Source organism: Amphiura filiformis, chromosome 20, assembly GCF_039555335.1.
Source record: "Amphiura filiformis chromosome 20, Afil_fr2py, whole genome shotgun sequence".
NCBI lineage: Eukaryota > Metazoa > Echinodermata > Ophiuroidea > Amphilepidida > Amphiuridae > Amphiura > Amphiura filiformis.
The window spans coordinates 42,053,363-42,068,720 of record NC_092647.1 but is presented as its reverse complement, the minus strand read 5'-3'; the positions used below and the strand labels follow the sequence as shown (position 1 = coordinate 42,068,720).

The 15,358-nt window shown below is 35.7% G+C and overlaps 1 protein-coding gene across 4 annotated transcripts in view; it reads right to left on the bottom strand.

The window, feature by feature from the left end:
• The window catches only part of LOC140143107 (cilia- and flagella-associated protein 337-like), a 58,665-nt gene extending 43,767 nt beyond the window's left edge, over positions 1–14,898 (bottom strand). The window contains exons 1-6 of one of the 4 annotated variants that reach the window (XM_072165158.1): positions 14,781–14,898; positions 8,469–8,661; positions 7,682–7,804; positions 5,093–5,188; positions 4,076–4,129; positions 2,365–2,430 (exon numbers count right to left, since the gene is read on the bottom strand). In XM_072165158.1, the coding sequence (XP_072021259.1) occupies positions 2,365–2,430; positions 4,076–4,129; positions 5,093–5,188; positions 7,682–7,771 (306 nt within the window). In that variant the 5' untranslated portion in view covers positions 7,772–7,804; positions 8,469–8,661; positions 14,781–14,898. Of the gene's footprint in view, positions 1–2,364; positions 2,431–4,075; positions 4,130–5,092; positions 5,189–7,681; positions 7,805–8,468; positions 8,662–11,448; positions 11,558–14,780 lie in introns of those variants that run through there. The other 3 variants (XM_072165157.1, XM_072165159.1, XM_072165160.1) reach the window with 3 other exon arrangements.
• Positions 14,899–15,358: the final 460 nt, after the last annotated feature.

Genomic DNA, 15,358 nt, shown 5'->3' with positions numbered 1-15,358 from the left:
AAGGCTGCAAGTTCTGCACATGTAAAGGGCAAGGGAGCCGTTCTTATACAGGACAAGGAACTGGATTCAAGGTTTGTCAAGATGACAAAATAGGATGGCACTTTCACTAAGATTGTGGAGAAGTGGGAAGATAAGCAGAAAGAGATGAAGAATGAGGGGTTTGAGACAAAAACGATCTAGAGTTTCTAAAGAAGTTTGGGGCCCATTTACAACCAGTGAGTCAGTGAAGGAATATGTTGAGAACAGTGAAATCCTTGAAGATGAGAAGAACAAAATGCTGCACCTTGAAGTAAGATATGCAAAGAACTCTTCAGTGTCATTTCCCAAAGGTTCTGAGATTTTCAGACTAAAGAAAAAGTATAAAAACCTGTCCAATGACGCCTATGCCAGAAATCTGATGGCCTACCTCAACAAGGTAACCTGTGTTGTAAATATGGACATCGAGGATTTCAAAGAATCTCTGAATCTCTGAATGTTATCAGACTAATGAATAACAAGAATCAGCACAGCATTTATAAAAAGCAATTGTACAAAACTTTGTTACTGATGGAATAAGAAGTGTTAAGAGACGTTTTTATGATAGGGGTTGGTTGTATTTGAATTTCAATCTCTTTATCATAATTTAGCTGAAATGAGGCCACCTTTTAAGGTTCAAAACATCTTGGCTCCCTAATCCAACCCTAGCTTCCACAACAGTATATTAAACACTTCCGAAATGACCTAAATGAAGACAATCAGTGCAAATATGTCATGATTTTGCAAGAAAAATGATTAGATGTAAACAAAAATGTCCAGCCGGGGGGCAGAGGTAACTTGTACATCAGCATGGGTAACCACCCATTCTATGCCAGTTCTGAATGTGGCCCTATATGAGGTCAGAAAAGAATGAAATATCCAAGACTAGAGACCATGAAGATCTGTAAAATTGTTAATCCGAGACCTGGGATGGGCAATTTTACATAGGGATTTTACTTGGAAATGTTTCAGTTATTTTGAGCCATTTGACTGACTTTTTCAATTTTGAGCACGATTTAACATTAACATAACATATCATTCTAACAGTCCTGCTAATTTTATACCCTATCTGATACCGAGAAAATAAATTTAATCCCGAGAATTCAATACGCTTTAAGAGACTTGCAGAGGCCTTTTAACATTCTATTTAAACCTTGGACATCTGTTTTTTAATGTGGGAGGTTACCCAACAAGAAAACATAGTTACCCCGAATGTCCAACAGCCTGCTGGGGTGGGGTGGGACTGAACATATTCTTGGTACAGATTGGTGTAATTATCCTTTGTAATCAGTTTTTAAAAAACCACTGCGATCCATCTTCCATGCGTATTGGTGCAACAGAAATGACATCTATATTATGATGTCATTGTGACATCAAATAAAATCAATCAAATCAATGGGGTGTTGGATTTTTTTATATCAAAGAAATGTAAATACTCTCCAATATACATTGATACCATTTTGTAAAAGATTTAATGATACGTGATGTTACAAAAATCCCATGGACAGAATATACGTAATTGGCCTTAAAGGCTTATGCCGAAACATGCAAAAAAACTCAATACGACACAGACCCTATGTCCACAGGTAAAATAACTGAATCGGATGAAACAAAAGGCATTTTCCCACTAACACAATGCCACTATGTTGGGGAAACAGGAGGACAGTTTGGAACTAGAATGAAAGAACATCAAAAAGAAGCAGATAAAATCAGTCAAAGGACATGCACCAGAGCCGCTCGGTATATCATCGGTTTCAGAACAACACAAGTCTGCCATTTCAGATCACGTTGCAGAACACAATCACATCATAGACTGGGAGGGGGGCCAAAATTCTTCATCGTGAATGTGATAAGTTTCCAAGATGGATAAGAGAATCAATCTGGATCAGGAGGCGCAACGAGCAAGCTATGAACAATAAGGGGGCGCAGCTTATTTTCTCAATCATGCATACAACCAGCTTAGCCAGGAAAAATCAACTTGCAACACTACAGCTAAGACAGCAAGTGCTAGTACTGGATACAGCTCAGTCAAGAAGAAGCTACCAGCCAGTAAGATTGCAAAACGTCACTACTAATTGTGAGTACCTGGATTTGCTAAGAGAACTCTAGTAATAATTTATATAGACAATCCTGATGAATCTCTTCAATACCAATGTCACTACAACTATTTCCACAAGTTTTGATATAGGCCTAATACCTCACAAAGTGGTTCAGTGATCACCCCCCCCCCCTAATTGAAAGTAAGAAGTGAAGTCTATGATTTACATTTGTGTGACTTCAAACTTAATAAATATATTAAGGTACCTCAAAAGAGAATGGAGAACTAGTGTTAATTAAATGCCAACTTACTTGTGTTGATTTAACTCTGTCATCTTTCTCTGAATATTGCAGTAACAAATGTGATGCAAATTTATCCTGAAAGTGATAATAACAATCAAACATTATGCAAATAAATCAATTGTTGTATCATTCATGTTAAAGGTCAAGGTAAGGTATATGCCAAAGCAATGCTCATTGCTCACATACCCAAGTGCACACTTTTATCTTTGCGGTTCGGGCCAGATACCCCTGTATAACTTAACGCGGCTGTGTACTCTAGACATTCTTTCTTTCTCAAAATTGAGTTTTTATGATATGTTTGTACCTTGTTATGTTTTTATAAATACAAGGAATGAAAATCCAGATTTGTAAACTCCAACTGCAATATTTTAAGGATTTTATTTCACTATTCCACTCGTGTTTGAAATTGAAAAGGAAAGAAAATCTTTGTTGTACCAGCAAGGTACACGCCACAAGAACAACTCATCGCGTTATGTATCGCGCAATTTGTTAACGCACAAATACGCGACGCTTATCTGCATGCGCGGCGCATCTTATGGAAACACCACGGAAGCACTGATTTCACAAAAACTTAGTGGTCAAATGGCTCTGTTTTAGCTGATAAAATGTGGGTTTTTTCAAGTTCTTTCCCCGATTTAAATATCAAGTTATGAATGGATTTCGCTCAAACTTCTCAAGGGCTGTGGATTTACCCGATGTTCACGTAATATAAGTTATAAAAACGAAAACTGTCGCATTCTCCTGTGAGATTCGATGAAAGTGCAAAATGTGACCACTTTAAACTTCAACGGCCATTATTTCAATGTTAATTTTCTCGGTAAAATGACGATTTAGGTACACGATAACTCAATAAATACAGCATCTATAGGTAAGCAAATATGATCATCGTAAAAAGCATGATCGACTCAAGAAACGGTTTTCTCATTTTTTATATTTTGGTCTATTTCCGATTTTGGGCATCATTTTGTGCAAATAGGCGTTTTTGTATTTTAAAAAGTTCATTTTGATGCTTTATTTGGTCAATATCTAAAAAAATAAGGCCAATATCAAAAAAAATTAAAAAACAGTTTTTGGAATGGAGCCTCAAGATTGAGCTAAAAACAAAATAAAATATTTTGGAAAGAGTGTTTTTTGTTATGATGTACCTAACAAATATTGCCAAAAACTCACTTTTTTGTGATTTTCTTCAAAATTGTTGTTTTTACCCCAAATCTGTATTTATATTAAGATTTATTGATGTCTTGCCTTCATAAAATGTATACTTTTATATGTTTTATGCAAATAATTACAGAATAATTGCACTTTTACTACATGCATGTCTGAGAGTACACAGCCACCTTAATTGTTGCAGGAATTCACCTCTTTTCCAGCAACAGACTGGCTTTACCATGGACTGCAGAACTTTATCTACAGTCTATGGTTTTACCTTCCCAGCACTATATATAATATGCTGGTACCCATTTATACACCTGAGGGCTTTGTCTAAGGAACAACGCAATAACACCACTGCAGGGGTTCGAACCAGCAACCTTCCGATTATGAGTCACAGCCTGTACCAGACACTGTGCCCTTTTAAAGGTTGCAGGAAATAACCTTCCTTGCTATATGAGTTTGTTTTGGGATGGGCATGACGATGAAATGGCAAATGAAAGATATGGGAGAATGAAGCACCTGTACGGTAAAATCACTTATAATTTATTTATTTTGTAAATGTACTTACCCAGTCCACATAACCTTCCTTTGTCACATCAATCTTGTCAAATAAATCTGCATACTAAAAATAAGAAATCAAAAACAAAAGTTAAATTTAGGAAAGGATCAGTCATTGTACAGGTTCAATTATTTTTAACAGAATTTGTCTTGTTGTAAACATGCCATAATTTGTGAACATTTGTTTCAAATTAAATATCATGTATCCTTATAAATACAGCATCAAATTTTGCTAGAAATAACCCGGTGTATGTCCATTAATGACCCTTCCATGTCCCCCCTGATTTAACTATGTTTACATGTTGTGAAGATATAATATTTCACAGTTTCTCCAAATCCCTCACTGAAGTAAATGTCCTAATTCTTCAAAGTTATGTGCCATGTGTTGAGCATAATACGAGCATGAACAAAGAAATGTGATTGGGCATTTACTAACCAACGATCATGACAACAGGTTGACCATTTGGTTGATGGTGATCATGGAGTGCATAGAAGGGGCAAAGACTTTGCCGCATAGTCTTACCTATTGCATAATACATATATATGTCAACAAATTTATGCCGCCGAGAGCCATTACGTGCCCGGGGTTAAGCGGACATCAGGCCCCCCTTTTAATAGGCCATCATTTCTTTGCTTTTATGGGCCCATTAAGGTATGTTTTCTTTATTTTTACGGCCCCCTAGGACCCTGGGCCAGGGGGCAACGTACCTCCTTAACGGCGACACTGATCATAGCTCACATCCCATGCCACCACTCAAGAAACCCCTGCAATATTTGCCTTCACTTCTCCAAACCTATCCACAAATCTCCCAGGATGACCCATTTATATGTGAAAACACCATGGACTCAGATGCAACTTTTATAACAGCCTCTTTATTTATGTAATAAACCAATAGGACTGAACGCAAATTATGATGTGTGATGCTATCAATGTGTCCAGATGTGTGAATAACACACACCGATTTATTTCAAAAAGCATTAGGGGTAACTTGTGGATCCTATATTGTGGATCTTATATAATAGCTACCTCATCTCTACTGCCTTGTGTTAGCATCTTCTGCATAAGATCAGCAAATGTGTCTTTGTTTACACATAGTTTCCCATCATAACCTTCTCCAACATCCTGCAATATAATAAATCACATTATTTAACTAGAATTATGTGGTTCGTAATTAAGGTGGCCCCCACATAACTATACACCACATGAGGCCACCATATACTATCACAATATCAAGTTTGAAGTTGATTGATGATTGCGTTTAAGCTGGAGAGTGGATTAATGGAAATGAAGGCAAAATATGCAAATGAGCTCATTAATATTCATAAATATGCAAATAACATGACACAAAAAGTATACAGCACATGAGGCTACCATAGACTATCACCGTAGCAAGTTTGAAGTTGATCGGTGGTTGCGTTTAAGCTGCAGAGTGGATTAATGACAATGTAGGCAAAATATGCTAATGAGCTCATTAATATTCATAAATATGCAAACAATGCAACACAAAACTATACAGCACATGCGGCCACCATACCCTATCCCTGTACCAAGTTTGATATAATATTGGATGGCTGAGCATGATACCATAACATATCGGATGAGTCATAAAAATATCGGACGAGCCAACGGCGAGTTCGATATTTGTATGACGAATCCGATATGTTATGGTATCATGCGAAATAAGCCATCCAATATTATCATTATTAGGTTTTCTTAACTCCTAATAACCCTGAAAACATAATAATGAAGTTGATCGGCCATGGCGTTTGAGCTGCAGAGTGGATTAATGAATTTGCTTCCGCCCGGACAAACAAACAAACAAACATACAAAGAAAGAAAGAAAGAAAGAAACAAACAGGCAAGAGAACAAACAACCATCTGGATGATAACATAAGCCCCACATATATGTGGGGGCCAAAAATGTGTGAAGACAGCAATACAATGTTAATTTTCATTTAAAGCCATACATTTTCATCAACATCAAATTTTAATTTCGTTATTCTTTACTCAAAATGCTGAAATAGTATTAGTAATAACTGTTGGGAAAGGTTTCTGTGCATTTTAAGCAGAAATAAACAAGGTAAAGCGAAAGATACCCCACTGGCTATTTTGACTGTCTGAATATGACATTATGTCAAAACTATTCTGCTGACCTAACAAACACAACAAATTTGGCCGATTCCATTAAGGTGTAAGTTGGGACATGTGTAAACATTATGGCTTTAATACAACTGTGTACCTATACACTACACCTGGTACTACACATTTTTAAAACAGAAAAGTTCCAATTCTTAAAATGAAAAGATACCGTACTCCATAGAAAAATCAGAATTGAATAGCATAGAATAATCGCGCTAATAAGCAATCAACATAGCAACCTTGGCACATTTTTGTCTCTCAAATTCAAGCAAAGCAAAATTAAGTACAAAATCTGTTGCCATACCAGCATGTGCGGCATTGGTGTTAAAAGCATGTAATCCCCAGAGCTAAGTATGTGATAGTTCCGCATTATAATAGTTGCAAATGCACATTCAGCTTACACTCTCCTCCCCCCCTGCCATTTTTCAATGTTGGGAGACTATAAATAATGTAGAAATGATGATGATGGTGTCCAAATCAACATAATTTGCAATAGGTGAGCCGGGAAGGATTTTGGCCAATTAAGGGGGTTCGAAACGATGTTTCTGGAAAACAGAAACTGAATTTAGAACCATTTGAATAGATTGAATAAGTTAAGCTAAATACACTGAGCAAAATAGTTTTTGTTTGAAGGAAATCGGACATACGGTTGTCAAGATATACATGTTTTTAGTTTCTTTGTATTCTATTGTTTTTGCCAATATATTGATGAAGTTAATGAGGAAAATTGGCATAATGTGCTCATGAATATTCATGTTTGCCAATATTATACCAATATCTTATGAATAAACCTTCATACTACTTTTATTTTATATGATTTTGACATGAAACTTTGCCAATGTGTTTCCATGGCCTAAAACATTAACATGTGATTTTTCCGCACATCTAATTTGCATATTTGCATAATTAATTAGCATTATACTTAAAGCTAATTAATTATGCAAATATGCAAATTAGATGGGCGGAAAATCACATGTTAAAGGTTTAGGTCATAGAGACACATTGGCAAAGTTTCAGGTCAAAATTTTAAAGGTAAAAGTAGTATGAAGGTTTATTCATAAAATATTGGGAAAATATTGGCAAAAATTAATATTAATGAGCACATTTTGCCAATTTTCCTCATTAGCTTTATCAATAGATTTGCAAAAACAATAGAATACAAAGAATCTTTCAACAGCCATATCTCAAAAACCGGTTGTCCGATTTGGCTCAAATTTTGGAATTAAGATTATTTTGCATATCTCTCTGCAACAAGTCTATTTTAATCTCAATCAGAGCAACTTGATTTTGCCTTTCGTACCACCTTAATGCTTTGGTGTGGCAAGCTTTTTTACCAGGATTGTAGGTCAGTGGGGAGGTAATCTACCTTTACCTCTATGTAGTCAAAAACAGCATAAATGAAATCAAACCACTGTTTTTCCTAAATTGAACCACCTTACTTTCAGAATAAGTTCATTCAATTTCATGTTTTCTTACCATAAAAGCTTGTTTGATGCTTTCCAAGTCACCAATATTGAGCCTGCTTTCAAGCTTCAGGCCAAATGTAATAGGTCCTGTGGTTGACATCTTGCTAAGGTGGTTTGGATCTGTTCACTGAAACTATTTCAAGCAAAACAATGAATTGTTAACATCATATACACCTGATATTGAAATTAATAATATAAATCACGGGACCTCTATTATCTCTGAATCCTGGATCTACATTGTAGAGGGCCTGGATCAATTCCTGCTGGTTCTGGATTTTTCTTTCCCTCAGTTAGTATTATGCCTGTTTGGATAACGTCTGGAATAATAAGTATTAACTGACATACTTAAGGGGGTACTACACCCCTGGCCAATTTTGTGCCTTTTTTTTGCATTTTTCTCAAAAATTATAGCACATTGGTGACAGGTAAGATATGTATATTATAGGGGCAAAGACTACAACTACTGCACTGAAAATTCACCAACTCAAGGCAAGTAGTTATTGATTTATTGATCAAATATTGGGTTTCCCCGGGGGTTTCCCTTATTTTTGACTGTAACTCCACAACTGTTGTCTGTGCTGAAATAAAATTTCCAGTGCAGTAGTTGTAGTCCTTGCCCCTATATATATACATATATCTTACTTGTCACCAATGCGCTATAATTTTTTAGAAAAATGCAAAAATAGGCACAAAATTGGGCAGGGGTGTAGTACCCCCGTAAGAATAAGAAAAAAAAGCTAAGATGTAGATGAAAACTAACACATCTAAAATAAAAAATAAGGATTTAAACCACTCACCACCATGAAGTTTAAATGTGTTACTGATCAGCAGTTCCTATCTGGTGTATATCTGATGGCTTCCATAATGATAAATGCATTGTTTTCTAGTCAGTTGTGAACTACATACACTTTTCTGTTCCACTTGACTTGAGTATACTGGTGGGCTGGTCCCATGACATCATACTAATGATCTCACTATTGATGTCAAACTCTGCCAATTGAAAATAAAATCAATAAAAATGATGTTCATATGATGTAGTACTTGAAGTAGACTATTCAATTCATTCCAATTCAGTTCACAAGTAAGCCTGTCGGATTGAAAGTTCCATTGATTACGTCAATAAAGGATATGACCACGGTTGGTAATATTGATGGGAGGGTGAAATATCTATTTTTAAATGGAACCGGGATCAAAACATACTTGATACTTTTTAAGCTGGCAGCATATACAGACCATACAAGATCAGATGAGATTGACATGAAAAATTTCCAACTGTGATAACTTAAATAACTCCTAAGGCATCAGTTCTGAAGGATGGGGGAAAGCAACATTTGGCTGTTAATGTGTGTTTGGCATATAATTTTGGGAAAAGTTTAGCACCACCACAGCTGAAGGGAGTATCCCATTATGCTTTCCGGTACCATAATAGAACACAATGTGCCATAGAAAATGTACACAAAATCCCTCACTTCAACTTTTAATAACTCGCTTAAATCAGGGGAGCCTAGACTTTTGTTTGCAAAAATATGACCCCTAAAGTATTGTGAAACTATCCATAGCACTCAATATCTAAGCGGCTCTTGTTTATATTTTGTATACATTAGCTATGGGGCATGTAGATATACTGCAATGCTTGATGGGATACTCCTTTCAGCTGCTGTGGTTTAGCACCATCCTGAAAATTTACCTTTCCATTCAAATACATTTTTTATTTCTTCCATAGTCTAGGTACACGTTGGCGATTATCGATTGTATCTAGTAATAGTATAAGCTAAGGCAAGGCCAACGCGCCGATAACCAATAAGGAATGGGGATTGCTCATTGCTGATAGGGATCAATAGGCAAAAGTGATGCATGCTGGGAATGAAAAGGGCTCAAATTTGTGATCTCAGGTGACCAATTTGATAGGTTTTGAGACCTTTTCATTCCCAGCATGCGAGAAAATTGACTGAGAGGAACTGAAAATGCCCGGTACAAACCAATACGGTAAGGATTTCACGATGGTGTCCCCTTTATTTAACAGACATGAGAAGTGCATGAGTGGGTACTGTAAAAGTTGTAATTTTTGCATCCATAATTTTTCACGCTTTGCCGATTAAAAGAACATGTTTTTATTTTCGCGGTAGCTACAGGTGTTGCACACGAAAATTAATGTACCATGAAAATTTCCACTTTTACAGTAAGTGCTAATAGAAGGAACAACCCAAATGAGAGAATCAATGAGGTTTCGACTTTGTACACAGTACAGCTCAACTGATCGTACTTTTCCTATTCAACCTTGCATGATTTTTGAGTTGACACAGTCATGAAAATAACTATAGATACTTGACAGACCATTAGTAGCCCAGTTCTGAACCTTTTCATTGATCATTCATAACAATAGGTACGGTATCTGATGGATCAGTGAAGATAAGAAGGGATTATAATATATCCGTAACCTTGATATTATAGTACATCTCGAGGAAAAAGTGCAATGGACATGTTTTCATTTTATGTTTGAAATATCCCGCGCATGAAAATTGAGTATTTAACCCAAAATGGAAAATGGAACAATTTATTGGAAATCTGTTTAACAGATTTTTTTGACATCTTTTCTGCACTGTATTATACCTAAATTAAGAAATTTTATAAATATTCAAAGAAAATATATAAATATGTCATTCAAAAAATTTTGATTTTTACACATTTTGGGGCAAAAAAGGAAAAATAAACAAAAATAGCAAAATCTGTTTAACAGCTTCATTCATCGAGTCATAACAAATGGCCTACATGCTTAATTTCTAATAAAATATTGAAATTGTGAAAAATATTTATTGATTTTCATGTTTTTCTTGCAAATATGCTAATAATATGCAAATTATGAAATTGCAAAATAAAGTTTCTACATAGCATACATCTTTCAAGTGTGATGTTCAAAATGACAGACATCAAAAAGAGATTCGATGAAATGTAAAGGTGTAGTAACAATTTTGGCATGGACTGTCTGGTCAGGAAAAGTACGGTAATTTGAGCTGTACTTTTATCGTGATTCGTGGAAGAAGAGCAGCGACAGCGTAATTTTACACTGTAAAACCACTTAATTTTGCGAGGTATTTAATTTCGCGAGGACTTCTGATTCGCGAAATTAAATCCCCGCGAATTAATCACATCTAAAGAATTTTAACATGGTAGTTATATTAATTATTTTTTTGTACTTGTGTATGTGTAAAACATATTTTGTTATTTTGATTTTGATAAACTATGTTTATGCATGTATGCATGGACCGTGGACGAACTTTCATAAAGGAGTATTTCGTGATCCTAGCATCCTCTTTTTATGACATTTTTCAGTAGATATCCACGAAAAAAGCTTATTTCCAAAATTTCAGTTGATTCCGATTTTGCGAGTTATGCACGATTATGTGTATTACACTGCTCCATAGACAATGTGTTGTAATTTCGTTCTGGTGCACCAGAACGAAATTCAAATTTAGCGATATTTTTGCTAAACAATTAATCTGCAAGAAATATTTGGTACATAAACATTATGTAGCCAGAGGTATCCAGTGGTGTAAAAATCTCAACTTTTTTTTGGGAAAAGTGGGGGATGAGGCTGTGGATCACGAAATGCCCCTTTAAAGAGTTCATGTTGTTGATGATATTGCTGCTGAATTCGGCATCACACACTCAGTGTATTCAACGTTCGTGCGCAAGAGGTATGAAACCATGCCAATTTTTGCAATAACTCGTACAAATGATAGCATACTTAAATACACAAAAGTTTGGTTTCACACTTACATAACTTACTACACATTCTTTGTAACATTGATCGCCCAAATCACGGTACAAATCACACAATCAATACCCACCAAAATCAATCACACCAATCAATTAGTAGTTCCCTGGTTACAGTCAGGGTTGCCAAAACTTTTTAGCCCAAGTCGCGGGTATTAGCTGTGAAATGTCGCCCAAATAGCCAAAAAATCGCCCAAAATTTTAAAGTCGATTTAGGGGGGTTCTACACCCCCGTTTTATTTTGAAATCTTTGGAAAATGCTGAAATAAATTCTAAAAAAACAACAAAAACTGAAAAAAAAGGAAAAAAATTAAATAAAAAAAAGCGGAAGAAAAATTTTAAGTCGATTTGAGGGGGTTCTATACCCCCCTTTATTTTGGATTTTTTGGGAAAAGCTGAAATAAATTTTTAAAAACCTAACAAAAAAATGAAAAAAGTTTTTTAAAAAATTAAAAAATTCAAAGACGACCCAGGGGGGTTCTACACCCCTTTCTTTCTATTTTTTTTAATGCTGAAATAAATTATAAAAAAACTAACAAAAACTGATAATTCGTTTTAATATATAGGCCTAGGCCTACTGTAAGGAAAATTTATTTGTGAATTTTTGTGGAAATATTGAAATAAATTATAAACTAACAGCTGCAAATTGAAATAATAAAAACTAACAAACACTTTCAAAAATTCATGAAAAAAATAAACGGCAAGGAAAATAAAATGTTGAATTTTGACGGGGTTCTGCACTATCTTTTTAATTTTTGGGAAATGCTGAAACAAATTATAAATTATAAAAAAATGCCAGGAAAACAATCACATTAATTAATAGACATGCCATTCATTGCAATATAGGGGGGTTAGGCCTACAAAAAATGTGCCTTCAGCTGAGTGATAACAACATATGCATATTTTTAATCAAATTCAAAACGGCCAGTACTTTTGATCATCATGCCGTTTCAAAAGAAAATGTGCGGTAGGTGTTTACACATTTTTATTTCAAAAGAACCGCCAACAGAAAAAAAAAACTTATGTTGAAGTAGAAACTTAAACTTGGTACCCCGCTGACACTGAGAAGCTAAAACCACTTGTGAGTATTTAGATGGGAATATTCTAAGGATAATCCTCCAGCTCAAGTGGTCTCTAGCAACAACATGTGATGCGATTAACCAGCCCCCCTCCCTGTGCGTACCATTGTCATGGGAAGCACACTGACCACAGAGTGTTTTGTAACTTTTGCTTATTGAATTTAGTTGTTTGGTGCTTTTGTTGAATGACCATTGAAAGAATTGTCAATCATGATCAAAAATAAGTTTTGAAGTCGGCTTTGTCACAAATCGCCCAACATTTTATACATTTCGCGGGTGAGATTTTCAAAGTAGCCCAAATGTCGCGAAATCGCGGGAGCACTTTCTTTGTCGCGGGACGGAAGTTGAAAATCGCCCAATTGGGCGCCCAAATCGCGGGTTTGGCAACCCTGGTTACAGTAAACTATACACGAGAGGGCGGTATATCGTTCCCTGTCAGATAGCGCAAGTCATGCGTCAATTCAAATGACAGGTGTAACCCTCTGAGGTGTAACGCACAGGACTTGAAAAAGTTGTTTGTTTGTCCTCCACCGCCCGCTCCTAATTTTTTTTTTAATAAATAAAAAATTCAATTTTTTTCAGATTTGGAGTATCTCTGGACCTAGCTAGAGCTAAATGCTAGGATCTTTCAAGGTTGAAAATAAAACTTAGCCCCCCCCCCCCCAAAAAAAAACCCAGTGTCTTCAATATGCAAAATTATAATTTTGTGTTCATGTCATAGTCTATTATTATTAAGGACTTCAAAATACATTTGATTTAGGACTATGATATGAACACAAACTATAACTTTGCATAAAAGAAACAAAATGTTGGGTTTTTTTTAACTTGAGTCACCATGATGCATGAATGATTGTGGCTTTTAGCTCTAGCTAGATCCGGGAATACGCCAAATCCGAAAAAAAAATAAAAATAAAAAAATCCGCCCACCCGCACCTCCTCTTTCAAAGCTGTGAAGGACAAACAAACAATTTTTTTGGCCTTATAAAGCTTTAATAGGCCTATCCCGACCCTATGTAAAATAAAATTCTACTTATCACCTATTATAGCTCCTAATCCTGGTTAGAATTTAGTAACCAGGCAAATGCTCAAATACTACTCCTGATTCCAGGAAAATACAAACATAAAAATAAAAACATGTTTAGCGTCCTGGTGTTTTAGGGAAGGAGGAGGGGCTTTTTTTATTTTTTTTATTTTTACGAAACTGCTCTAAATGCCCATATTTTACGCCTTATTTTTGTGTATTCGGTGTTGTGAATGATATCCGAAAATGAGGAGAGGCACTTTTTATTTTGTTGTTTTGGAAGGTATGCCCCTCTTGTGATCACTTGTGAAATGTGTCTTATACAATTACAAGGCTGTATACAAAATTTCAACTTCTCAAGCATCTTTGAGAAGAAGTTATAAATAAAAATTGACAAAACAAAAAGAAATTTGAAAAATCTCCAAAAAAAGGAGGAGGACGGGGACGCTAAACTTGTTTATTTTTTAACTCGGCCTAATCCACCCCAACTTCTTTTTTAGGTTATTAAAGCTTATTAACTAAAAACTTCAATAGGACAACAGGCGTCAATTATCAATATTTTCTCCTCTGTTAAAGCCATAATGCACGATCTTATAATAATTATGAAAAACGATTTTTTTTTTTCAAACCTGATTTTTTGGCATTTGTAATGTTTACACAGGTTTTTTTTTTACACATGTTTGTTGTGTTTGTAGGTCAACAGAGCAAAGTTCGACATAAACAATGATAAAGTCATGACTTTTATGTTCTCCAGTAGTTATTTAATTTTACCTTGTTATTTGAGCTCAAAATGACAGCAACCCTTCCCGAAAATTATTACTAGTATTAATTCAGCATTTTGAGTTTAATTTAAATTTTGAAGGACATGGTACAAATAGGGCTCACCAGAAGACGAAATTTTTGCTATGAGGCCTAACGCGATTTTTTGTACAGCAGTAGGGATCGGGCATTATTTACGTCATGGGTGATGGGGATTTTAGGGGGAATGCAAGTGTTTTTGGTGAGTAAGAGGGGGAATCCGAATTTCTTTGCCAGGAAAGAACTGAAAGTGAAACTTGAAATAGAGAAATAATTATTTTTAAAAAATAGAGGGGGGACGCGGAATTTTTAACGGAAACGAAGGGGGGGGGCGCAACATTTTTTTCGAAAAAAATAGAAATACCCCTTGCCCCCACTGGCATTGATAGTGACCAGCCCCTTATAGGCCTAACCAGAGGTTTCCTTGACGGACTTACTTGACTGATCTGCACAGGACGTTGTGTGTCCCCTTGCCCCCTGCCGAGTAAGTAAAGCCTCCTCCATTCAGTTCTGTCCCTTGCTTGTGTCTCTGCTTCCTCGGGTCATTTCCAAGTTCCCGTTTGATCCTTCTATATGATTGGTGGACAGTACACCCTGATGGTCTTTTTTTGCTGAAGTCATATATGGTTTCCAGTGGAATAAATATCTCAACTTTTTTAGAACAAAAGAATTGATAGATATCCACAACTGAATGTGGTGTAAAATAGCTGTCGGGTGGTGAGGCTAACTTTAAATAAATAAAAAAATGTTATTAATCATGAAGAACGCACTGGTTTTAAGCAACTTCTGGTGTGCCCCAAGGCTCTGTCCTTGGTCCTATTTTGTTTCGGTTGTTTGTTGTACAAATCTCTAATTTTGCCGCATGTTCTCTATTGTGCTTGCGTCTGGGAGCTTCTGGGCTCCATTCCAGAGGAATTGTATTGACATAATGTTGAAGAAAATCCAGAGGAAAATCCCACATACTTTGTTCTAAAAGATTTTCCTGAAGTTGATTTTGAGGATCGTTCTTCATATT